Genomic DNA, 23,663 nt, shown 5'->3' on the forward strand with positions numbered 1-23,663 from the left:
AAAGACACTTCCCGCCACACTCGTTGTTACGGAGCACGTACCGATCTTGTAGGCCAAAACGGCCACAACGGCCCATCGACTTGGTATGCAGAATGCGTCTCCAAGAATACATAAAGCAGGCCCCGATCGTCGAACTCAGCATCATTCTCACCATCTCCACACAGTCTCCCACCAACAAATCAACCTCCTGCTACCATGTCTGGACGCGGCAAGGGCGGAAAGGGCCTGGGAAAGGGCGGTGCCAAGCGCCACAGGAAGGTGTTGCGCGATAACATCCAGGGCATCACCAAGCCCGCCATCCGTCGCCTGGCCCGCCGTGGCGGTGTCAAGCGCATCAGCGGCCTGATCTACGAGGAGACCCGCGGCGTGCTCAAGGTGTTCCTGGAGAACGTCGTGCGCGACGCCGTGACCTACACCGAGCACGCCCGCCGCAAGACCGTGACCGCCTTCGACGTGGTCTACGCCCTCAAGCGCCAGGGCCGCACCCTGTACGGCTTCGGCGCCTAAGAAGTTCCCACCACAGCATACTATCTGGTGTTATTAAACACCACCATCCTCCTGGAAAAGTTGTGGTAGCAATGTCCACAACGGCAGTGCAAGGTTGATGAACTGTTGTTGATTATTCCCTTACACGACTACTCTAGCGCAAATAAGTTTCAATCGTGTGAGTACATGGCTCCCTCACTGCGCAGCATGTGTCGCCCTGCTCCGTCCTCGTCGCCTGAAGAGGACCACGAAAAAGGCAACCACCGCGAGGCTCGCGCCCATCCAGGGGGCCAGGCCCCAGCTGCCGAGGACCGCCGGGCGCGTCAGGCCCAACCCCTCCCGCCTCGTGCCGAGGGCGGCGGCGGCGCGCCGCGCCTGCGCCAGGGCCGCCTCGACCTCGCCGTCGCCGCCCTTCCTCCCCGGCGCCGCCTTGCTCACGTCCCGCGCGCGCACCGCCGCCACCTGTGCGGCCAGCTGCGGGGACCAGAACTGGCGGGGCATGCCCATGTGGTCCGGCACGCGACTGAGCAGCGCGAAGAAGGCTGCCGTCCAGGAATCCACCACCGCCTCCAGCCCCTCCCGCGTGGTGGGGTTGAACATCCTGTAACAGTCCTCGTACGCTGCGGGCCAGGGCCGGGGGGTGTCGGTGGGTGAGTGTGACATGCTGCCGTCCACAACACACTGCCTGGCTGATGGGCCTCAACCCCCCACTCTTCCCCCCCGGCTCCTAAATTTATCCACTCGGGGAAGCTTCAGCACACACACACACAAAAGCCCCAGGATCACGCCCCCACCTGCGCTCTCATCCCCAAACACCTCCCAGGTGAGGGACACGGGGACCTTCAGGATGCCGTGCATGTAGTCGGTGGCGGTGCCGTGCGCAAGGTAGCCCACGCTCTTCCCGCCCGGCCCCACGACGCAGCGGCCGCCAAACACCTCCTTGTTCACGCCCGCCAGCATCGCCAGGGTGGCGTTGGAGGCCGCCGCGCCGCCGCCCCCCGGCGCCCCCACCTTGTGGTCGAAGGGCATGAACAGGGCCTCCATGCCGCTGTGCACGTTGATCCAGATGTGGGGCTGGAAGAGGACCGCCGCCTCGCGGACCAGGTTGGCCTCCGGCTCGCTGCAGTGGGGGAGTGTGGATCGCGGACCGTCCGCCGTGGCGCTGGGAGCAGCAGCTCGCGCCCGGCCCAGGCATGCCTCACAAGCAGCCCGGCGGCCTGCTCGACCAATGCCTGCCGGAAGATTCCGACCTCGAGCCAAAACCTCGCCATCCATGCCCACATTTGGGGGGAAGGCTTGGCCATTCGTCGCATCCTCCCCTTTTCCTGACACATCCACACTCTTAAACACATGCACACCTGAAGGCCTTGGTCCCCGGGAACTCCTCGTTGGGGTCGTAGTCGGGCTCCTTCTTGCCCCAGTCCACGCCCCAGTTGCGGTTGGTGTCCACGCCGCGGCCATTGCGCCGCTCGCAGAACCTGCCCGCCTCCACCACCGCACGCCCGCGGCTGTTCTCCAGGGGAATGACCTTCCACACCGACTTCGCCAGCAGCTCCAGCATGGGGATGGGGCTGCCCACCCGCCTGCGCTCCAGCAGGGTGAGCAGCTCGCGGGCCGGGTCGGCCAGGACGCGCAGCAGACCCAGCGCGATCTCGGAGGTGACCAGCTCGCGTGCGTGCTGGCCAAAGTTCTGCAGGCAAGGGGGCCAGAGTGGGCGAATGGGGGCATGCTGATTGGTGCTGCATACTGGTAGCATCGACTGGATCAGGCTTTCCACTCTTTCTGAGAATCAGGCACTGGACAGGATCCCAAGGGCATGGACTGCGTGTGCATTCCTGCCGATTCCATGCAAGGGCCGCCTGCGAATGGCACGACAAAGCCCAGCCTGCCATGCCGCCTCACCACAAGGATGCGGAGCTTGTCGGTGTGCGTTGCTGTCAGACCCCCGGGCTCCACTGTCACTATCTGCGACCGGGAGGATTGGGCAGTTTGCAGATCTGTGAGCAACAGGCTGGGAGGCATGATTCGTGTGATTGAGTAGGGCCGCAGATCCACCATCAGACACCGGTGGGCTGTGCCTGTACGATTGCCTTTCAGAAACAAGAGACTCACCCTCAGGGTGCTGTTGTACGACATGTCTGGCACGACGAAGATGGTTTGGTTTGCCTGCATGTGGAGGGGGAAGGGGGGCTGGGCCACGAGCTCACAGGGAGTCGAGTTTGGGAGCGACAGGTCATATGGTCCACCCTCACAGCTGAAGTAGGTGCTCCCACAACCAACCTCCATGTACTCTGGGCGCCGGGAAATTATGGCTCCAACTTCATCCCATAATGTTTCCCTGTGTAGTAGAGATAGAATACGGGGGCCTGAAGGGAGCACCGTCCGAAAGCAGGCTCCTGCTCCCCCTCAAAGGCCCAGCCAGCCTCGAGGATACCCCCAGCCCGCCGATGGGCAACCTACGCTGTATGATACAGGGTGAAGTCGGGCTTTGTGACCGGTCTCTTGGCTTCTACGGCCATGATTCCGGTGATGCACGCCGCCAAGAGGACTGTGTACCATCTCAGCAGGGTGGGTGCCGGTAAGCCCATCGCTCAGGTCACCGGCATGCCGTGGGGGCTCCCTGCTGATCATGCATCAGCTAAAGAGTTATGATTCTCACTGCATGCCACCTATATCTTCAGACTCGCTGGTCGTGGTGCGTTGATCAATGTAATGAACCGTCCGTTCGCCACTCGTTAGGTCCTGGGGCGCGCATGGATGGCCGACGTAAGTGATCCAGAGTTAGGAGACCTCCGGCAATCAGAGCTTACTTCGCCTGCACGAGTCTGGATCGTTCGCAGAAACACCATTGATTTTCAATATTGCCATCGTCAGGACGAACCTGTAGGGACTCTCGCCCTCGCCATGTACTCTGTGAAGGTGACTGGGACTTCGGGTCCGGGCGAGCCGGCCTCCAGCAAGCAGCAGGCCTTGCTCGCTGAAGACTCTGGCGTGGGTACATCATCTGGAGCCCTGTCGGAGGATGTACAGGACCTTGTGCCTTTCTCTGCTGGCAACCCGAGGGTAGAGCACCTCACTGGGACTGTGCGCCTATACCGACACGCCCCGCGGCCAACTCCGCGTGCGCCACCCTGGAATCGCGGGCCCAACACAGATCCAGACCTGCCGGTGCGGGGCTGGGTGCAGCTTGCTTGTAGTGATGCAGACTGGGAGGGACAAGGCGGTCACCTTGGTGGAGATGCTGGGTGGAGAAACCATGCACCTCGCTTGCCCACCCACGGCAGGAGGGGCGCGGACCCCGGCTCTGCATCCTGGCTCTTCCCCAGGACATGGGGTTTGCGGAGCTGTCCACCTTCATGGGACCCCACTTCTCAAAGGTGGGACGAGGGAGCATGGCTGGCACTTGGTGCCGTTGGAATGTGTCTGCCAATATTGGAAATGCCGCTGCAGATGCCGTTGCCGCAATGCATCCCCCCTTGCCAACGTGCCGCTGCAGGCTTTGGAGGTCCGGTTGGTCCGGAGGGAGGGGGGCGCCAGGGCCGCCCGCCTGGTGCTGCTGCGCTTTGCAGCCCAGAAGGACGCCGACGCTTTCTTCCTGCAGCACAATGACCGACCGGTATGCTGTGTATGAGGGGCACTGGATACACACGAATCTAGATCCGACAGTGCCACGGGCGATGGTCCTGACCTTGGCGGCCTGGCTGTCCTTCGAACACTGATCTGCGGGGCTCAGCGCAGCTGAGCGTGGAGCGGATGCCCTGGCGCAAGGGGGCCATGTTTTCTTTGCATCATGTCTCCACTGTCCAACACTCCTGCTACAGAGCCCCTGCCGAACATCAATGACCCCCTTTTCCAATGCCTGGCTCACAGTTCTGCACGCTGGAGCCGGAGCTGCTGTGCCACGCCGTGTTTGTCCGGGGCGTGGAGTGCGAGGGCCTGGCCCTGCCTGGCTGGGAAGAATCAATGTCTCGTCAGGGACCGCCCAAGGCCGCCACCCCTGGTGTCGCCACCCCCGGCGCCGCCGCCCTTCCCCCCGCCCCGCCGGGCGTCGCCACTGCGCCTGCGGTCGAGCTGCCCAGCTGCCCCGTCTGCTTGGAGCGTCTGGACGAGGAGAGCTCCGGCATCGTGACCACGGTGTGCAACCACCGCTTCCACAACGACTGCCTGAGGCACTGGGGCGATTCGTCCTGCCCCGTCTGCAGGTACTGCCAGCCCTCCGTGGCCGACACGCCCCACTGCTCCACCTGCGCCTGCACGACAGGTGGGTCCTGCCTGTGCATTACGCGTGTGTTGGGGGGGGTGGGTGTGATGCTCCCTGCCCGAGGGCGTTTGGAAGCTGAGGAGGGGAGCTGGAGGGGCGAGGCGTCAGCCTGGCGCGGCGGCCCTCACCGAGCCCCAAATGATAGCCTTCCCACTCACTTAGCCCCTTTAAACCATCCAAAACCTGCCCAGACCTGTGGATCTGCCTGATCTGCGGGCACGTGGGGTGTGGCCGCTACCGCGGCTCCCACGCCTCCGACCACTGGGAGGAAAGCGGGCACGGCTACGCGCTGGAGCTGGGCACGCAGCGCGTGTGGGACTACCTGGGTGACGCCTACGTGCACCGTCTGATCCAGTCCAAGGCCGGCGGCAAGCCAGTGGAGGCGGGGGACCCCCCCGTGCGCCGCGCCCACGTGCCTGCCACCCACGCTCAATCCGCCGCCGACGGGGAGTGCTGCAGCGGCGCGGCCGGGCGGGCCGGCCCCGGCGCGACCCCGGACGGCGACGTGGAGGACCCCTTGCACCAGGTCCTGGCGCTGTCCAAGTTTGACGCGCTGGTGGGCGAGTACAACCACCTGCTGGTCACGCAGCTGGAGAGTCAGCGCATGCACTTTGAGGGCTTGCTGATCCGAGCAGGGACCGAGGCGGAGGACAAGGTGCGGCGCAGGGGCGACTGTTTGTCGAGGGGTGGGAGGATTTTAAGACAGGATCAAGGAGGGAAGCGGAGTGCGAGGTGGTCCCCTGTCCAACCCGTATTTTCTTCGGACCGCAGGTCTCCCAGGCCCAGGCAAAGGCGCATGCCGCGGGTGAGGAGGCCAGGGAAGCCAAGGCGCGGGCGGGTGCAGCCCTGCAGGCACAGCAAGCAGCCGAGAGGAAGCTGGTGAGCAGAGTACCTTGTCCTGGGTATGCGATCTGGCTTTCGTCAATTGAACGGCGCAATGACAGACGCGCAAGGTGCCGCAGCGACTGATGGGTTCCCGGGGCACCTGCAGTGAGCTCGAAGCCCCACCCCCCACCTTCCCACATGCGCCTCATGGTGCAGGCTGCCAGCCGCCAGGAGGCTGCCCGGCTGGAGAAGGAGCGCAAGTTCTTGAAGGAGATGTGCGATGCTCTGGTGGACAACCAGAAGCAGTACACTGAAAGGTCTGATGCTGGGAGGTACACTGGAGAGTAGGCAGTGAGATCGGCTGGCGAGATGAGAGGCCCATGGAGCTGTGCTTCCGCTGCTTCAAGCCTTATCCATCAATGGTTTTCAGCATCAACCGACTCCTCTCCGGGCCCCCCTCAGGTTGAAGACCACAGAGGAAGCAGCGGCGGCGTGTCAAGAAGCCAGGGACACCACCATTCGTGATCTCCAAGAACAGGTGCTGGGCAGGCTCCAATGCTGTGTGCGTACAGCTGATACTTGGTCCGGATGATCGCTGCACCGACCATCATGCCGCATTCACTCGTTTGGATAATTTCTGTAGGTCCGGGACCTCATGGTGTTCATAGAAGCTCGACAAAGCATAGGTAGCGGCGAGGGCGGACTGGCTGGAGGGTCTCTGCTGCCGCTCCCTGAGGCGCCACCTGCGGCAAATAAAAAGCAGCTGCGGCGAGCTTCGCGAAGGTGATGTGCCCTAGGAACTCTTATTCGCCTTGCATCGTGATGTGTAGTAGTTGATCACAGATCAGAATCCGGGTCAGAGGTCATCTTCCACATGGAAGCAGATCAGTCTACGGTGATCATGGGGGGTTGCCACAGCACGCACGGCAGGCCGATCAGTCGACGTCCAGACCCATTCGACTTGAATTCGCACCTACAAAACACCATCTCCACTATAGTACAATACTCATCTTCAACATAGTATCAAAGTCACGTTGTTCGTTCTGCATGACCGCCAATCCGTTGGTGCATAGTCGCATGGGGCACTTGGCAAACGCTTCCTTTTCAGAGCATTGCAGCCAATGATCCTGGAAATCTTATACCTTCTCTGATTACAAATTACCTGGTATCATGGTCCTTACAGCGTCGGAACCCCCGTGTCGTCCATGCGGGCGCCCCTTCATCTCCAGCCCAGTGCCGAGGTCATTGCCCCGACCTTGCACCCGGGTCAACACCTCCACCTCGCGGATTAAGGCTTACGAATTGAATGAAAGAGGCGCACGTATGGCTGTGAGAGGCATGCAGGTACATGCCGCAGAATCAGGTGCCTCTGCGGTTGCAACTCAGGACACAGCCACTCGGGTGACAGATGATGTGGAGGTGGTGCTTCAAGCCACTGCCTCCGCTCCCGGAGGCTGCGAGCTGCGCATACAGAGCCAGCTGAGGGGTGAGGCTGGTGGTCCTGTGAGAATGTGCCTGCCTGGAACTCATGCAGAAGGAGTACAGGTCTGTCCACAGGACTTTGCTCCCTTGGTGTCCCCCAGGTGCTGAGTTCCACACGCTCGTCCATCCTCTCCCATCCACAGGCTCAGAGGCGAGTCCCATGGCGGCCTTCCTGATGGTCGCTCACCACTATGAGGAGAGGGCACGGTCCCTGGACATCATCACCTCCGCCCTCCTCCAGAAACGGCCCAAGATCCTCCCTCGAGCAGGTATTGCTTGAGGAGAGCGCTTGTAGCACATGACCGCTCTGAAGGTGTTGGTTGAAGTACGTCGCTGCATACCCTTCCACAGTGGTGCGGGAGCTGGCGATGGCGGAGCGAGCGGGGACGCTCGCTCACCCCGCCATGTCCTTGCTGGGCTACGCCTCTCTGCGCCGCCTGGCCAGGCCTTTGCTCCCTGAGCTTGTGAGTTGTGCAGGAGTGCGCAGGGCAGGGAGCTCCAGGGTGAGGCGTCGTGATGTGTCAAGAGCAGGTGCGAACCCTGTTTCAGGAACGTCGAGGTACCCACTTGATACCCTAGGTGGAGGTGCTGGATGAGGAAAGGGCGGCGGCGCAAACCAACAAGGCCCCGACTGTGGGCGATGGCAGCAGGGGCCCCGGGCCGGCCACCACTGGAACACGCCCTCGTCCCCTCCTCTCGCTCCAAGAGCAATGGGTGCGCGTTACCACCAGGGCCAAGGGTCGACTAGGGAGAGGTGCATCTCCATTGTGAACCTGGGGTGTGAACCCCCCCCTCATCAATGAAGTCGGCCGGGCTGGGACTCGGCCCGCGGATGTCGCGCAGCCGTTCAGATCACCCAGCCTCCCAAACCCCACGCCCCTCGACCGCAGGAGGACCGGCTACGCAGCGCGCTGCTCGCCTGGTACGCACGCAAGGCCCCTCCCAAGGAGGCGGCGACGGACGCTGTGCTCATGCGCTTCTCCTCCTCGCAGGCACGCGGCCCGGCGGCCGAGGCCCTGCCCCGCCTGCAGCTGTCCCTGACGGCCCGGGCAACGGGCATCGTCCCCCGCCAGGTGCGCCCCTGCATGAGTTGTTGTGTGGCTTCCGCGGCCCGCTGGTGATGGTGAGGGTCCTGGGCAGGGTCTGTCTCTGTCCCCTCACCACCTCGCAACGCTGACTTCCCCCTCCCCAGCCATCCACCCACGCCTCCACCTTCTTCGACCCCCGTCCCTCCCCACGCCAGGTCAGCCACCCGGCCTCCCTGAGCATGCTGGGGCACCTCGTGGCAGCCGCGCGGAAGCTGGAGCGCTGCGCCGAGCCGGACCTGCTGCCGGCCATGTCGCGCATGGCGCTGGACGGCACGCTGGGCATGCTGCGCCCCCCCGACGCCTTCGAGCTGGGCGTGCCCACGGGGGACGACGCCGGCGCGACCCTGGCGGTGCCGGGGTCGGGGCGGGAGCTGGAGCTCCTGCGCGCCGCGCTGTCCGCGCTGCTCTGCGGCGACTTTGGGCGCCGCCCAGGGCGCGAGGCCTGGTTCCCCAGGGACGCGCGGCTCCGCGTGCGGGCCGTGGGCCCTGGCTGCGAGCTGGAGGTCGGGCCCGGGGACACGGGGGCGGAGCCCCTGCGCGTCGCGCTGGACGCGCCGCGCATGTGGGAGCTGGTGGACTGCATCGACGCGCTGGCGGCCCTCTTCCCCGCCGCCTTTGCCGAGCTGGCCCCCCTGCCGCTGACCGCAGCCTCACCCGTGCAGGGCGGCCTGGACAGTGTCGTCAGCAGGTGGCTCCACTGGTGGCGGGGGTGACGGTGGTGCAGACGCTCGGGGGTGTACACTCGACTGCCATGTAAGCTGTGTTGCGACAGGCGGGTATGGTCCTTGAAAGGCTTTTAGGCTGCGGAAGGCCTGTGGTCTTATCAGCTTGGGGTAGAGGATGGAGCGACTGATCGCGTGCACATTGCACATGACCTGTGCGCGTGCGCCCCCGAGAAGCCAGGGCGCGCGTGATCCATGCAAGGGAGATTTGCCCTGCAATCCATGCATAACAGTCAGCACCCTCGAAACTATACTGAATCAAGACAAGGGTAGGTGCACCATACTAAACGCCTCTTCTGAGCCTCGATCCGCGGACCCGGGAGTGCCGTCGCTACCCAAGCACTGCGGGCTGAAGTACAGGGCGATGATGCGCCTGTGCCTGTCGGGCAACCGATCCATGGCAGTTGCCAGTACATCACGTGCGCCTGGGCCCGATTCTGTGCCTTGCGTGTTCCATCGCGCACCTTCACCATGCTCGACTGCATGTAAGCTGCAGTGCCGCGCATGTGTGGACCCCACGTTCACCACGCCCTCCTTCACACCCATGCGCAGTCCGACCCGGCGTTTGGAGCAGGGCCCACCTCGTTGTCAAGCAAGCTCGAGGCTTCCAGCCACTCGCCAAGCCATCAGGGCTGAGCAGGAGAGCAGGAGGGCAGCGTCTGCGCTGCTATGCAGCTGCGAGCAATGGACGGTCCAAGAGCAGCAGCCATGACTACGATTACGACCTCTTCACTATAGGTGCCGGCAGTGGCGGCGTGCGTGCCAGCCGGATCGCCGCCTCCAACTACGGTGCGTGGATGCCATGCATGAGCTTGTTGTGCCTGCTGTCACATGGGCGTGCATGGGCATTGATTGGGTATTGTTTGGCGGTCCGCCAGCCCATGACCTTCTGTTGGAGAGTGACAAGGCAGCCTTTGGAGTTTGGATGGGGTCACTTCTATGTGACACTGTGCTCCAACCAAACCCTGCCTTGCACCTCTCCCCTGCAGGGGCCAAGGTGGCCGTCTGCGAGATGCCATACTCTGCCATTGCCACCGACGACGCTGGGGGTGCAGGAGGCACCTGCGTCCTCCGTGGATGCGTCCCAAAGAAGCTGTTTGTGTATGCGTCCGAGTTCAGAGAGGTCTTCAAGGATGCCAGGGGATTCGGGTGAGACGAGGGATTGCCTGCCACTGACGCCTTGGTTGCCCAACGAGCTTGCCATCGACACTGGCGGGGTGTGCAGGCATCTTGTGCAGCAACTCCGATGACCCATATGCTCCATCCTCCTTCCTCCTCCTCGTGTGAAGGTTTGATGCCAACCCCGATGTCAAGCAGGACTGGTCGTCCTTTCTCGCTAAGAAGCGCAAGGAGCTGGAGCGGCTGCACAATGTCTACATGAGCCTGCTGAGCAACGCAAATGTGGATGTGAGCGACTTGGGAGATTGAGGGGAAGAGAGGCATGGAATTCTGTAGATGTGAGTTTTACGCTGCCATGCTGTGTTTCATGTTGGCACACACTGAAGTTGAGCTGTGCATGCTGCCAACATGTCCCACATGCTCTTTCCCTGTTCCATCCTGCCTCTGTCTCCTCACTCCATGCCCACCCCTCCCACAGTTCATCGAGGGTCGGGGCAGGCTGGTCGATGCCCATACGGTGGAGGTCGGGGGTAAGAAGTACACCGCCCAGAATATCCTCGTAGCCACAGGCGCACGCGCCTTCGTCCCCAAATTTGAAGGCTCTGAGCACTGCATCGTGTCCGACCACATCCTGGAGGTTCCCAAGGTGGGCGGTGATGAGTTGAGTGCATGAATAGCTCGCAGGACTGGCCTTTGAAGGCTGGGAATGAGTGAATGTATGCTTGCCCCAACCAGCCACAGAGATTTGTGCTTGCAGTTGCAGTGGCTTGGTGCCCTTTCCACTGCTCGTTCATTGACACATGCCCAGGTTCCCAAGCGCCTGGTCATCGTCGGGTCTGGCTACATTGCCGTGGAGTTTGCCAGCATCTTCAACGGTCTGGGTACTGAAGTGCATCTTGTCTTCCGCCAGGACCAGCCACTCCGTGGCTTTGATGGAGAGGTGAGTAGAAGCCTGGGAGGGTGGGGGTAATTCCTGGTGGGGAATGGTGCGCTGATACTATCACGCCCTCATACGAGTGGTTGCCGAGTGGTTAGAGTACCAGAGTATGACCCAATCGTCCTCAAGCGACTCCTCTGCTATCACTTGCCGTGCCCAAGGAGCCCAATCCAACTGTCCCTCACACCCTGTGCAGGTCCGTGACTTTGCCGCAAGCGAGTATGCAAAGACCGGCATGCATCTACACGCCGGCTTCTCCCCCGTGTCTGTCACCAAGGCTGCGGACGGCACCTTCAACGTCAAGGCCAAGACCAAGGATGGCAAGGAGATTAACTTGGAGGGCGCAGACTACGTTCTCGCAGCGACGGGTACGCATGTGTCAGATGGAGGGTGTGTGCCAGCAAGTGCGACAGATGCACTCAGCGCTGTCTGCGGAAGGGTCTGCCCGATGCACTCGGTCGCAGTCCAGCTCCAATTTTTTGCGGCACACCCTATGCCTCCCCACACATGTGCAAGGCGCACATTCCCAGGCAAGCCTTTGCCCCTCTTCCGTCCCCAGGGCGTCGCCCCAACATCAGGAACCTGGGCCTGGAGGAAACTGGCGTGAAGATCTCCGATAAGGGCGCCATCGCTGTGGACCGCCTGTCCCGGACAAACGTGAGGCTATTGTTTGTGGCCGGGGGCGGAAGGTAGACCCTTCCCATCCTGTTGAAGCTGAGGTGCTCCAGCCCCGCCTCTCACCAAAATTCGAGCCTGCCCCTGTGGCGCTGCCGCCTGACAACCATGCGGATATTTCCCACCCCGACCCTCATCAGGTGCCCAGCGTCTGGGCCATTGGGGACGTGACGGACCGCATGGCGCTGACGCCAGTGGCGCTGATGGAGGGCATGGCCCTGGTCAAGACCCTGTTTGCCGGGCAGGACACGGCGCCAGACCACGCCGACATCGCCACCGCGGTTTTCTCCCACCCCGAGATCGGGACGGTGGGCTTGACCGAGGAGCAGGTGTGTCTTGGTTGGTGGCCTAGGAAGGGTCAACCGACATTGGATTGGAGGTTCGAATTCATCCCCCCCTCGCTCCAAATAGCTTGGGAGTTTGTCGGCCATGAAACCTGCGCTGCCTCTCCTGGTGCCAGGCCCACAGCCTCTCCTGGCAACCTTCCCCCCACAGGCCGCGGAGCGGTATGGCGACCTGGACATCTTCACCTCCTCCTTCAAGCCCATGCGCAACACGATCAGCGGCAACGAGGGCCGCGCCTTCATGAAGGTCATTGTCGCGACCGACAGTGACCGCGTCGTCGGCATCCACATGGTGAGTCTGTGCTCAAGGGGTGGGGGCCTGTTGGGGCCTGCCTGCCGGACTGCCTCTAGGAACCTGCAAAAACGCAGGCTGCCTTGTGTGGGGCGGCTCTCGTGCTCGATTCCTGTTGTGGCTTGCACTTGGCACTTTGGGCCCCAGCATGCCCCCCCCGAAGCGCCTCCCCTCACCCCCATTCCCCTGCAACACACCCTCAGGTGGGCCCGACATCTGGCGAGATCATGCAGGGCTTTGGTGTCGCCGTGAAGATGGGCCTGACCAAGACCCAGCTGGATTCGGTCGTGGGCATCCACCCAACCTCGGCCGAGGAGTTTGTGACCCTGCGCACCGCCACTAGGAAGGTGCGGGCGAAGGAGGCGGTGCCCGCCTGAGGCCCAGGCACGCCGCGGCGCCCGCCTTGCGGTGGCCCCCTGTCGCACCGCGGCAGCACAGGGTGCAGCGCCTCCCGTCGTGCTGCCTGCCCGCCCCCCTTGGACAGGCCTGTGTTTGACGGGCAGGAGGACCCTTGCCCCCACCCAACGTTGTGAGAGATTACAGCGCGACGCTGCCAAACACCTGTGCACGCTCAGAGCATGCCGTGTGTGAGGTCCGCCAGCTCAGCCCCCTCCCTGTCCAGCTCGGCGCCGAAGGTCTGCAGCTTGCCGCTGAGCACGTCGAGGGCGGTGAGCACCATGTCATCGGGGGTGAGCGCCCCCGTCCCCTCCACCCTGAAGATGAAGGTGTCCTGCGGGAGGGCGAAGAAGGAGGGGGAGGAGGTCATGGGCGGGCTGCAGGCCACCTGGCAGGGTGGCCTTGGCTGCCAGTGATGCCACATCCGCTCAAGTGTGCGTGGAGCTGTACCCTGGCTCCCCACACAAACCAGCCGCAGCCTCGGAGGGGGACTGCTGAGCATCCCTGCCGGGCACCAAACGCTGACTTGGACCATGAACCCCCACCTGCCGCTGGCAGATGTCGATCAGGCCGGGCTTGCCCATCTCTGCAGCCTTGGCAAGCACCTCGCCGTCGTACATGTACAGCTCGGGGTCGACGATTTCCACCTGCGGGTCTTGGAATGAGCTCACTGACTGAGAGGATGCAGGCGAACCGACCATCCACTGCAGGTCAGAGGCACATGGGCTCACTCCTTCAAGAGCCCCTCATGCTCACCGCTTTACTGATCTGATTGAAGCGGAAGGTCTTGCGAGGGTCTGCGGCGCAAAACGCCTGCTTCTGCTCATCTGCGTTCGAGTGCACGAAGGCTGAGGGGGTCAATCAAGCATGCATGGACTCAAGAACAAGACCGGGAGATCTTGTTTCCGTGGCAGGTCAGCACACACAGGCCACCCCTGCTTGATGTGCACACACGCCACAGCGCTTTACCTGTCAGGGTGTCCATGAGATCGTGGTTGATGGTGATCTCTGGTAGGAACTGATAAGACACCGTGGCCGCAGGTATCCACTTTGCATGGTCCTTCCCTATGCCTGCGCGGAGGGAGTTGGAGGGAGATGTCTCGCCACATGCATAGTCCCAAGTAATGCCCACACCAATACCGCAAATGACATGCGGACTGTGGTCGGGTATCTGTCCATCATCGCCAATGTGCCTGCCCTGCCAACACTGCAGAAGCCCCCCACACCAGCGATGAAGCGCCCTACCTACCTTTGCGTGCCACAGCTCTCAGTTTGAGCTCCTGGTTTTTACGCAGCTTGACGAGGAGGACGCTCTTGTGCTTGCGTGTGAGGGAGCCTCGCTCATCGTAGCCCACTGGCATGACATCTGTGTTTGGGATAGAATGCACTCATGTTGAAGGTGATGGTATAGAGAAACTCAGGTGCCACCGGAACTGAGGCATGCTCCTCATATACAGTGTCAACTATTACATTAGAGCACGACTTCCAACGTGCAGTGCCCACCTGGGAAGCGTGTGTCAGCTGGAAGCAAGTCGTCGCTGGTCACATTCATCGTCTCGTCCCTAGTGCATCTGCGCCATTGAAGCGCCCGAGGATGGGAGATGTCCAGCATGCAGGAGGCATGCACGAACGATACGCACATCCAAATTTCTTGGCACCTCCAGCCAAGAGGCTTGGGGCAGTCTCCAACAGGTTCTCCATATCCCCCCATTCTTACGCACCGGACGTTAAGAGTAAACTCCACGTCTGTCCAGTCATCGTCTTCTGTGGCCTCATAAATGGTCTTCATGTCATGCACGCGGCTGGACACAAAGGGTACGAGCCCCAGTCTGTGGGCAATGTACTCATCGTTCAGCACTGTCGTGTTGCTCTCTATCTCCACAAGCTCGATGGCTATGGTGGGCACCTATGGCACGGAGCGAGGAACGAGCACAGCTGATTTCATACTGCCCATTGGGCATTGCACAGGATAGTAGGCATCAATTCAAGGTCCTGGCTGCAGGTACCACTCACCTCTGCCAGTATGACACGGCGTAGTGCGTTCGCGATGCTCGCATTGACGTTGCTGAGCACGAACTCGCAGTAGTCTTCTGTGAGGCTGCGAAGCTTTACTTGCGGACTATAAAACTGTGGTGCTTTTGGGGCCACCATCGCCTTGGGAATCGAGAGGCCCGTGTACTAACACCCAGCAGAGTTTTGGTCTGGGCTGAAGGGGAGTGTGGGTCGCTTCAAGGGGCTTCTATCCGTCCACTACTTCTTTCAATCTATGTAAGCTAGGTGACAGATCCAGAAGGAATGCTGCTGGAGACATCAAACTGCAAGGAGGGTTATGTATTTGTCCGAAGCTCGACATCGCACGCGCATGCGATGTCATTCCAGTTTGGTCGAGTTTCCACAGGGTTGCCAAGGGCAAGCATCTCATTACCCTGTGATGTTCTGGCTTCATTACGAAAGATAGGGACACCGGCCGCCTATGCACTCCACAGGAAGAGCATCGTAGCTCGTGCATTCCAACTGTACAGCGAAGAAACCTGTATCACATGTCAGCATGATCTGCTTCAGAGGGTCCCGGACAGTGGGACGCCAGGTCGGCTGCATTCTCATATGCGGTGCCACAGTACAGGCAGTACCAGTACTGTGTCCTTAGGTATTGCAGCACCTCACCCAGCTGAGGCGTCACATCCGCTTCCAGCAGCACAGGGGCACTCCCGACCATGGCAGTGGCATCGGGGCCCTCTGCCGCAGCTCGAGTCTGCCAGAACCCGTGGCGATTGCCGACGCCAGCAGCGGAGTCAAGATTTTCACAAGCCTGTGTAAGAAGGTATGCTCGGTAGGTTGAGGCATCTCCCAACCTGGCATTGATTGCAAGGATGGTGCCAGAATCCTGAGCAAGAGAATGTCTGTGGCTAGAGAGGTGATGAGAATAGAAAGGTGAGTCCACCAAGCGCTCACCCACCCGGCTCTCACCTGTTGGGCACGCCGCAGCTGCGCCGCTGCCCTGCCAGCGGCCACCCTGGCCGCTGCTTGCCTGAGAAAAGAGCTCGAATCTGGCAGCTGCACAGGCGCCATGGCAGGCTGAGCGGCCCCCGCCTCCTCCCTCCTCGCCCGCTTCAGGGCTCTCTGACTTGGGCGTCCCAGTCCCAGACGGTCCTGCTTCAGCGTGAGAGGCACTGGCTCTCTGGGTCCGGAGGCCGCCTGGCCCAGCCCCTGTCCTGGCTGGTACCCCATTGCCGCAAGCATCTTGAACCCCCTGCAGTGGAGTGGAGAGAGGTTCAGGCAGGAGCACTCTGGCACTGGAGGCAACAGGGACCTCGCCCTGCGCATTGAGAGGCCAATCGCATTTTTGTACTGCGTTCTCTTACTTGTTATCCGGGCTGATGGGTGTTTCGAGCGCGGCTTGGACCCGGGACCTCGCCTGCTTAGAAGCCCTGCCCTTGATCTGGGTCCGGCGGTGCACCTCCTCGATGTCCTGCTGCGCCTGGGCCTCATACCCCGCGAGCAGGGCGTCCAGGTCGTCAGGAGCCTCACTGTCCCCCATGAGCACAGGGTCGCGAGGGCCTAAGCCACGCCGCAGCCCGGACCCTCATCGATGCAACATGCGTGGACGATGCTATCGGAATGATGACATGGTCGGTGATTTCTCGCAAACGTGCTCCTTAACAGTTCGAAGAGTACATTATCGCGAGAAATGAACAAGGCGAGCGCGAGCGCGCTCGGGTTTGAGCAGTGCTCGTGCAGGGAACCACCCAGTGTCCGCACGTCGAGGGAGCGGCAGGCGTGGCCGTCAGAAGCTAGCATGCAGCGCTCTCACAATCGAGCTTGGGCCCTGCTGCCCAAGCCGGAAGCTGTAGACGTGGGGTCATGGACAGCCCCTGCCCATCGCTACTGATCGTGGTCTGGAGTCTTGTCTCCGTCGCCGGCGGCTGCCGGGTCGCTGATGGGGAGTAGCGGACCCCTCCTGCCCTGCAGCTTCCTGATCAACCGGGGCAAGAGGGCCAGCAGGCCGATGCCCAGCAGCAGCGCCACATTCTGGAGGCTGTACAGGTCGTGCAGGCTGTGCATCGTCTGCAGCGACCGACCGGCCTGTCATTAGGGCAAAGAGCGGGTGAGGGGGCATGCACAGGCTAGGATACGGAGGAAGGGGTCTGGCAGGTGAAAGACCTAGGCTATAATAGCCTCAGATGTGAAAAACTAGTGTCCTGACGTCAATGACGGGTGCAACACTGCCGTCTGACACTGATCGGTCGGCCCAGCGGAGAGGCGGCCCCACCTTGTAGTGCACGCACGGCGCATCCTCCCCACGCATAAGTGTCCTGTTTCCCCCGGACGCCCTTGCCTGGATGGTAATTAGGTTGTGCGGCTGGTGGCCGACCGCGGTGGCGATGATGAAGACGCTGAAGGGGATGTCGACGATGGGGGAGGCCACGTTGATGAACCACGCAGGGAAGATGGGCGTCACCCGCAGAAAGAGGGCGTAGTGCATGAGGTGTGCTCGATGGCGTTTTACCTGGCGGTAAAGGAGAGGGGGTGCGGAGTTGCTGGGACAGAGGACTCTCAGGGATGCAGCCATGGCCGGGGTGGCCCGCCAGCAGCATCCGGCACAGAAAGGAGGGACCACCCACGCGGGAAGGACCCTGCTCTGCCAGTCGACCACCAAACCCCACCCACCCACCCTCCCGCCGCACCTCGGCCGAGAAGGTCTGGATGCGGTGAGGAAAGAGGGCGACCAGGACGTCCTTGAGCTGCCAGCGCACCATCAGATAGTTTGTGGCCGACCCCGCGGTCGACACGGCGGTGATGAAGGTCAGGGCAACAACAGGGTGGTACAGGGAGCCGGCTAGGATGTTGATGCCCACCGCGCCCGGGGTCAAGAAGGTCTGCAAGAAGATGTGGGCCGCCGCCAGCAGGGCGGCCAGCCGGGCCGGGACCTGGGCGTGGTAGAGGGCCAGTGTACCGCGCACCGCCCGCAGCTCGTCGAAGGAGCGGGGGATGGCCATGCGGAGGTCGGCGGCGGCGGCGGGGGCGCCCCGGGAGGCCGCGCGTCGCGCCAACTCCTCCAGGGTAGGCAGGGTGGAGTAGAGGCTCGCCACGACGGCCAGGCCCAGCAGGTACAGTAGGCCCAGGTTCAGCACCACGCGAATCCACACCAGGGAGCGGAGGTATTGCCAGCGGGGGTGCGGGCGCAGCTTGGACGTCTCCTCACCCTGGAGCAGTCCTTGGGGGGCGGAGGTTGCTGAATGTGCTGAGGATCCGGTGCCCTGCCTGCCACCATGCCTCCCTCTCAGCGGCGATACCCACCTCAAGGCAGGTCCTCCTGCTCCCGCTGGCCAGGAGCGGAGGGGCAGCAGGGTGGGCCGCACGTTCAGGCCGGAAACTGACGGGCAGGCTCACCATCCCGGCGCGCCCTCGTCAGGGGTACCCCTCCTGGGACGGTGGCGCCTCCAGATCTCGTACACGAGAAGGAACGAGATCTAAAGCTTGTGATGAGTCCAGCTTGAGCACGCTGTTCGATCTGGAATTGCCCGGGCGGGTGTCGCTAGGCTGGCATTCTGCAGGACGACATGGCCATCCTCATGGAGGGCAAGCGATCGCAACCATAGGTGTTCCTCGGGTGTCTCTATTAATGCCTGTAGACAAGGGATCCGGGCTCCAGACACCGGATCACCGAAAAAGGGATGCAGCTCCCCGCCCGGGCGCAGGCGCTGTCTCGGAGGTTGGTGGCATGGGTTTGACGTGGTTGCCAATCCCGAGCTGATGCACCATCTCGGCACACACATTGCGCATTCCACTGTGCCAGCACTTCATTATATGTCCCATTTGTTGCATCACATGTGACAATTGGGAGAAACGTGCCCAAAATGTCCCCAAGCTTCGGACACGCTCTGGTGACCAACCCAGGCGTGACCTGTACATCACCCCCACGGGCTTTCGATACAGGTCCAGCACAATGGTGTTCCAGGATATTATCACGCAGTACCTTGAGACGGTCGTCCCTGTCTTCACAATCCGTGGCCTTGGGGCTAGATACCGGCGAGTCGGTGGGCCCCAGTGCCAGGGGCTTCCGGGTCACAGCCCCCAACATCGACGTGAAACGGGTGCGCCGGCGTGATGTAACGTGCCCGTTGTACTGTGATTAAGTGCATGCAGCAGGGTCGTGACAGCGAGTGCTTGCCGGCCTCGTCTTGTATCGGTAGCGCCCCATCCCAAAGGATTCTCCTGTCCGCCACCTGCATGTCCCCCACAAGCATGCAACACCCCCCACATCAGATACCCGACGACCAATTGAGGAGGGACTCCTTCCTCTTCTACCACCCGGAATGCGAGACCCTGGCCAGGGAGGTTGCGGAAGTCAGCAACGGCAACGTCCAGCTGGGCCGGATCACGTGGAAGTGAGTGCCGGGAGTTGCACACAGTGGAGCACATCATACCCAAGCGAGCAGGTTGCTGGGGTCATCTCGTCTTGTTTTACCTACCCTCAAACACTCCCTGCCGCTCAGTCGTTGCCCGCCGTGTCCTGCTGCTGCAATGCTTCCCCTTCCCCACCGCCCCTGCCCTGGCACAGGCGCTTCCAGGACGGGTTCCCAAAGCTTCTAGTGGACGATGCGGAGCGCATCCGGAACCGCCACGTCTCTTTCCTGGCCACCTTCCACGACCCTGGCGTGATCTTTGAGCAGTTGTCCATCATCTACCACCTCCCCCGCCTCTTCGTGGCCTCCTTCACCCTCGTGCTCCCCTTCTTCTCCACCGGCACGGCTGAGAGGGTGCGGTGCCTGCTGGGGGGGGGGGCCTAAAGGGTGACGAGGGCCCAAGTCTGAGCAGACATAGCGGGCAGAATAGCTTCTTCCCAGTCATGGCACCACTTGACCGTGCATGCTTCCTCCCCAATACCCTCTCCTCCCTCTCTGGCAGGTGGAGGTGGAGGGTGACGTGGCAACGGCGTACACACTGGCCCGCATGATCAGCAACATTCCGCTGGCCAGGGGCGGCCCCGCATCGGTCGTCATCTTTGACATTCATGCCCTGCAGGTGCGCTGGCTGTGTGCCTAGGAGACAGGGCTTGGCAGGGGACCTGCCTCCCTCTCCTGCCCAGCCCGCATGGCATTGTGGGTATTTGAACTGTGGTGCTACCACAGGAAGGGCGTCACAATGGAGATGTTGGATCACTGGTCTGAAAGGCAGCAACACTCCTGCTCTGTGGCCTTGTGCGCCAGGTGCCTCACCAACACATCCACCGCCCCCCCCCCCCCCTCCCCCCGTTGCAGGAGCGCTTCTACTTTGGGGACGGAGTCCTGCCGCTCTTTGAGAGTGGGATACCGCTCCTCAGGTGTCCATCGTGTCACTTACCAGGCCGGAATGTCTGAGTCTGACGTACAGCACCCAGGCGCTGTGTGGAAGCGCATGAACCATGAGCATGCCACAATCCCCCGACCACCGCAGGAGACGACTGGTGCAGCTTCCCGACCATGACAACATCACGATTGCCTACCCAGACGAGGGCGCATGGAAACGCTTCCACTTCCAGCTCGCAGACTACCCAGAGGTGGATGGCGATTGAGGGGGAGGGTGTGGCGGGAAGGGGTGGACTCTGCCTTCCATGGGATGAAAAGAGGAGGTCTACATCCCTGCACAGGCATCGTAGCCCTCTCTGGCGCCTCTTGGCCACCCAACATGCTTGCTGCCGCCTGGATCTACGTGCCTCAACGGGCCTTCCCTACCCCCCCCTCCCTCAGGTCGTCTGTACCAAGGTCAGGGATGGCGATGCCCGGATGGTGCAGCTGAAGGAGGGCTCGCCTCAAGGGCGCCATGTGGTCATTGTGGACGACCTGGTGCAGTCGGGTGAGGAGTGAGCATTAGAAAGGGAGAGCAGGTTCCTGAACTGGCTGTTTTCCGACAGAGTCTTGATGTATGCCGGGCAAACTGAGCCGCTCACACCTTGGAAACCCCGTGCAGGCGGGACGCTGCTCGAGTGTCAACGCCTCTTGGCCAGCCAAGGAGCGCTCGCCGTGTCCGCCTATGCCACGCACGGCGTGTTTCCCAAGGGCACTTGGTCCAGGTTCCTGCCTGGATCCCAGGAGGGTTCGCCAGGGTTCAGGTGTGCCCTGTGCTGGGTAGCATGGAGCGAGTGGGAGGGCGATGGGGGGAGGGCAGCATGATTGCCTGTGTGCGGGGGTGGGTAAGACACATACACATGAGGGAGTATTCTACCAGATGGACTAAAGTAGTGAGGGTGGAAAGTCCTGATGTTGACCCAGCATCAATCTACAAACCCACTGTGCAGGTATGTGTGGATCACCGACTCCTGTCCAGACACAGTGACGGCTGTCCAAGATCGCGAGCCATTTGAGATCTTGTCCCTTGCGCGGCCCATTGCTGCAGCACTCCAAGTGTAATGTCACACTCTGAAGGAAAAGCATGGAAGGGTGCTCCTCCGCCTGACAAGCATACACTTTTGAAAACCGCGCCCCAGGAGCTGCTTGAGCGCGCGAGGACTTCTCCGCTGGCGGTGCAGTAATGCAGCTCAGTTTCAAGCGTGAGAGCTCTCTCTGTCGCACAGTGAATTTGAGCCCACTGCTTATCAACATAATTTACTTCTGAGTAACGCTCGGGACATCGGTGCGGAGCAACACCTGCCTGCCCTCACAGAGGAGTTCGGCGCCGCAGGGAACGGTGGGCCATGGGCGGGATGCCGACATCCTCGAGCGTCGCAGAAGAGATAGCCTTCCGTGTCGTGGCACCCAATTTGGAAGTAAGGCAGCCTGGCGAGACGGCCAGTAAAAGTTATGCGCAGCCACTACCTTGGGTTGTACGGCTCACGGAACGACTACCTGCCCTCCGTCTCATATCGCAGCTGGCTGACAATCAGAAACACTTGCCCACCTACCTCTTCTACTACCCCGACTGCGAGCCTCTCGCTCGGCGCATCGTCGAGGCCAGCCAAGGACAAGTGCAGCTAGGAAACATCCGATGGGGGTGAGGAGGAAGGGCATTGGAGGCTGGTGTGGTGGGGGGCTTGTCGAAGTCTGGAGGCCTGGTGAAGATGGTGGGCGTGTTGCATCCCATGTTAGCTTTGCAATGGCCCATCTCACCGACACCTGCCACGCCTGCACCCCCTCGCTCCCCCCCCCCTCCCCAAACAGGCACTTTGCAGACTCATTCCCCGATGTTTTTGTGACGGACGCACCCAAGATCCGAAACCGGCATGTGGCCTTCCTTGCCTCGTTCCACAACCCAGGTGTGGCCTCTGTCCTGTGTGATGATGTGCTGTCAGGGGCCGGCCTGCCTCCTGCCAGCGCGATCATTCAGTGCCGCTTGAACCTCCGCAGCCAGCCGAACGCTCCATAGCCAACGACGATTGCAGGCGTGATCCTGGAGCAGAAGGGCGTGATCGACACTCTGCTGGACCAATTTCTGGCCTCCTTCACCATCATTCTTCCGTACTTTCCCACCGGCACCTCTGAGCGGGTGACTGAACGGCTGGGGTGGGGCGTCGACCGGCCGGAACTGCACGCGACAGCATGAACTCACAGAGCCGTGCTGGGACCAGGCCCGTCTCTCCACGTGCCCGCCCTGCTGGCATGCAGCCAAGTCCTCGCTACGCTTTCCCGCCGCGCAGGTGGAGAACCCGGGGGACGTGGCCACTGCCTCCACGCTGGCGGGCATCGTGTCGGACGTGAAGATGTCGAGGTGCGGGCGCTCCCCGCTCATCATCTTTGACATCCACGCCCTGCAAGAACGCTTCTACTTTGGCCAGAACGTGCTGCCCCTGCTGGAGAGCGGAGTGCCGCTACTCAGGTGCCTGGCAAGGCGCCAGCCGGGTGGGGGCGCCTTGGGCCGACTGGGCTGCGGGGGTCCCGTGGCGGAGCAAGGGGACTCGGGTGGGGTGCACCAGGTGGTCCTCACAGTCCGCTGCCATGCGGGCCTCCACTCAGCGTGCCACCCGCACCCCGCTGTACCTGCAACGCATGCCTTTGCCCACACCGGACCTCCTTGTCCCCCCCCGCCAGGCAACGGCTGAAGCAGCTGCCCAGCCAGGACGACATCACCATCGCGTACCCCGACGAGGGCGCATGGAAGCGCTTCCACTTCCAGTTTGGCGACTACCAGGAGGTGGGTGGCTGCACCTCGGGGTTGGTCGGGCGGCGGCACACGCATGAGCACACAGGCTGTCGCCTGCCTCCACACCAACCCTCGCACTCCATGTTCCGCGGTGCCCCGCGACCCGCCAGGTCATCTGCACCAAGGTTCGCGACGGAAACAAGCGCATCGTGCAGCTGAAGGAGGGCCGTCCCGCGGGGCGCCACGTCATCATCGTGGACGACCTGGTGCAGTCAGGTGGAAGGGAGGGGGGAAGGGGCATGCATTCGTCCCATGGCGCTGGGCCGGAGTGAGGATGATTTATTGGCTCGGCCGCTCAAGAACGAGGCGGGGCCCTGGGGAGTCACAGGCGCCAGGCTGGGCTGCAGGGTGGGATGCAACAGCAGAACCCCTCCCCTTCGACCCCTCCCCCACCCCACAGGCGGCACCCTGCTGGAGTGCCAGCGCCTGCTGACCTCCATGGGTGCCAGCGCCGTGTCGGCCTACGTGACGCATGGCGTCTTCCCTCGCGAGTCATGGCGCAAGTTCCAGGCGGCGCCCGGCTCCGACGCCGCGGCCCCCTTCAAGTGGGTGGCCTGGTCTTGTTCCTTGCGGGGCCCTGAGGGTCGAGAGGCTTTGTGGAGCACATGGGCCATGGGGACCAGCTTGGACGCATGGCTCTCGCATGCTCAAGGAGGCATGAGTCGGTGCACAAGCTCTCTTCACAAACCACCGCAAGGTCCACTCCCCAGCCACCCCACCCTCGCTCACCCCACGACCCCTCCCACCAGGTACTTTTGGATCACAGACTCCTGCCCCAAGACCTGCCAGGCGGTGGAGAACCAGGCGCCCTTTGAGATCCTGTCCCTCGCCACCCCCATCGCTGCCGCCCTGCAGCTGTGAATGACCACTTCCTCTCACTGTACTGGGAAATCCTGCCACCCTTTCTCAAAGGTGCACCT

At 62.2% G+C, this 23,663-nt stretch overlaps 10 protein-coding genes across 10 annotated transcripts; 5 read left to right on the top strand and 5 right to left on the bottom strand.

Moving 5' to 3' along the window:
* Positions 1–195: 195 nt before the first annotated feature.
* On the top strand, positions 196–507 carry F751_1767 (Histone H4; the record flags this gene model as incomplete). Its single annotated transcript, XM_011399474.1, has 1 exon — positions 196–507. One exon carries the CDS (start codon positions 196–198, stop codon positions 505–507), a length of 312 nt encoding a protein of 103 aa, XP_011397776.1.
* Positions 508–681: 174 nt separating this feature from the next.
* F751_1768 (hypothetical protein) lies at positions 682–2,658 on the bottom strand (the record flags this gene model as incomplete). The annotated part of the gene is made up of 6 exons (XM_011399475.1): positions 682–822; positions 925–1,106; positions 1,281–1,606; positions 1,845–2,176; positions 2,389–2,451; positions 2,599–2,658. 6 exons carry the CDS (start codon positions 2,656–2,658, stop codon positions 682–684), a joined length of 1,104 nt encoding a protein of 367 aa, XP_011397777.1.
* Positions 2,659–3,390: 732 nt separating this feature from the next.
* On the top strand, positions 3,391–5,920 carry F751_1769 (BRCA1-associated protein; the record flags this gene model as incomplete). Its single annotated transcript, XM_011399476.1, has 8 exons — positions 3,391–3,570; positions 3,771–3,863; positions 3,983–4,102; positions 4,357–4,747; positions 4,939–5,144; positions 5,274–5,402; positions 5,519–5,626; positions 5,789–5,920. 8 exons carry the CDS (start codon positions 3,391–3,393, stop codon positions 5,918–5,920), a joined length of 1,359 nt encoding a protein of 452 aa, XP_011397778.1.
* On the bottom strand, positions 4,458–4,766 carry F751_1770 (hypothetical protein; the record flags this gene model as incomplete). The annotated part of the gene is made up of 1 exon (XM_011399477.1): positions 4,458–4,766. One exon carries the CDS (start codon positions 4,764–4,766, stop codon positions 4,458–4,460), a length of 309 nt encoding a protein of 102 aa, XP_011397779.1.
* Positions 5,921–6,910: 990 nt separating the features above from the next.
* On the top strand, positions 6,911–8,855 carry F751_1771 (hypothetical protein; the record flags this gene model as incomplete). Its single annotated transcript, XM_011399478.1, has 5 exons — positions 6,911–7,058; positions 7,198–7,323; positions 7,406–7,518; positions 7,945–8,127; positions 8,298–8,855. 5 exons carry the CDS (start codon positions 6,911–6,913, stop codon positions 8,853–8,855), a joined length of 1,128 nt encoding a protein of 375 aa, XP_011397780.1.
* Positions 8,856–9,228: 373 nt separating this feature from the next.
* Positions 9,229–12,608, top strand: F751_1772 (Glutathione reductase, chloroplastic/mitochondrial; the record flags this gene model as incomplete). Its single annotated transcript, XM_011399479.1, has 11 exons — positions 9,229–9,283; positions 9,603–9,653; positions 9,854–10,013; positions 10,154–10,271; positions 10,462–10,629; positions 10,792–10,923; positions 11,117–11,288; positions 11,480–11,577; positions 11,736–11,924; positions 12,091–12,231; positions 12,435–12,608. The coding sequence occupies 11 exons, from the start codon at positions 9,229–9,231 to the stop codon at positions 12,606–12,608; spliced, it is 1,458 nt and encodes a 485-aa protein (XP_011397781.1).
* A 194-nt stretch (positions 12,609–12,802) lies between these two features.
* On the bottom strand, positions 12,803–14,778 carry F751_1773 (DNA-directed RNA polymerases II, IV and V subunit 3; the record flags this gene model as incomplete). Its single annotated transcript, XM_011399480.1, has 8 exons — positions 12,803–12,961; positions 13,173–13,274; positions 13,384–13,454; positions 13,597–13,698; positions 13,877–13,993; positions 14,131–14,198; positions 14,349–14,533; positions 14,641–14,778. The coding sequence occupies 8 exons, from the start codon at positions 14,776–14,778 to the stop codon at positions 12,803–12,805; spliced, it is 942 nt and encodes a 313-aa protein (XP_011397782.1).
* Positions 14,779–15,163: 385 nt separating this feature from the next.
* F751_1774 (G patch domain-containing protein 11) lies at positions 15,164–15,867 on the bottom strand (the record flags this gene model as incomplete). Its single annotated transcript, XM_011399481.1, has 2 exons — positions 15,164–15,436; positions 15,595–15,867. 2 exons carry the CDS (start codon positions 15,865–15,867, stop codon positions 15,164–15,166), a joined length of 546 nt encoding a protein of 181 aa, XP_011397783.1.
* A 642-nt stretch (positions 15,868–16,509) lies between these two features.
* On the bottom strand, positions 16,510–17,624 carry F751_1775 (putative membrane protein; the record flags this gene model as incomplete). Its single annotated transcript, XM_011399482.1, has 3 exons — positions 16,510–16,710; positions 16,898–17,134; positions 17,313–17,624. The coding sequence occupies 3 exons, from the start codon at positions 17,622–17,624 to the stop codon at positions 16,510–16,512; spliced, it is 750 nt and encodes a 249-aa protein (XP_011397784.1).
* Positions 17,625–18,858: 1,234 nt separating this feature from the next.
* Positions 18,859–23,604, top strand: F751_1776 (Ribose-phosphate pyrophosphokinase 3, chloroplastic; the record flags this gene model as incomplete). Its single annotated transcript, XM_011399483.1, has 16 exons — positions 18,859–19,016; positions 19,190–19,388; positions 19,537–19,653; positions 19,890–19,951; positions 20,065–20,167; positions 20,358–20,463; positions 20,578–20,719; positions 20,906–21,011; positions 21,476–21,597; positions 21,765–21,859; positions 21,986–22,089; positions 22,241–22,419; positions 22,632–22,734; positions 22,854–22,959; positions 23,144–23,288; positions 23,493–23,604. The coding sequence occupies 16 exons, from the start codon at positions 18,859–18,861 to the stop codon at positions 23,602–23,604; spliced, it is 1,959 nt and encodes a 652-aa protein (XP_011397785.1).
* Between the last annotated feature and the right edge of the window lie 59 nt (positions 23,605–23,663).

The sequence above is a fragment of the Auxenochlorella protothecoides genome (assembly GCF_000733215.1).
Source record: "Auxenochlorella protothecoides strain 0710 unplaced genomic scaffold scaffold18, whole genome shotgun sequence".
Classification (NCBI taxonomy): Eukaryota; Viridiplantae; Chlorophyta; class Trebouxiophyceae; order Chlorellales; family Chlorellaceae; genus Auxenochlorella; species Auxenochlorella protothecoides.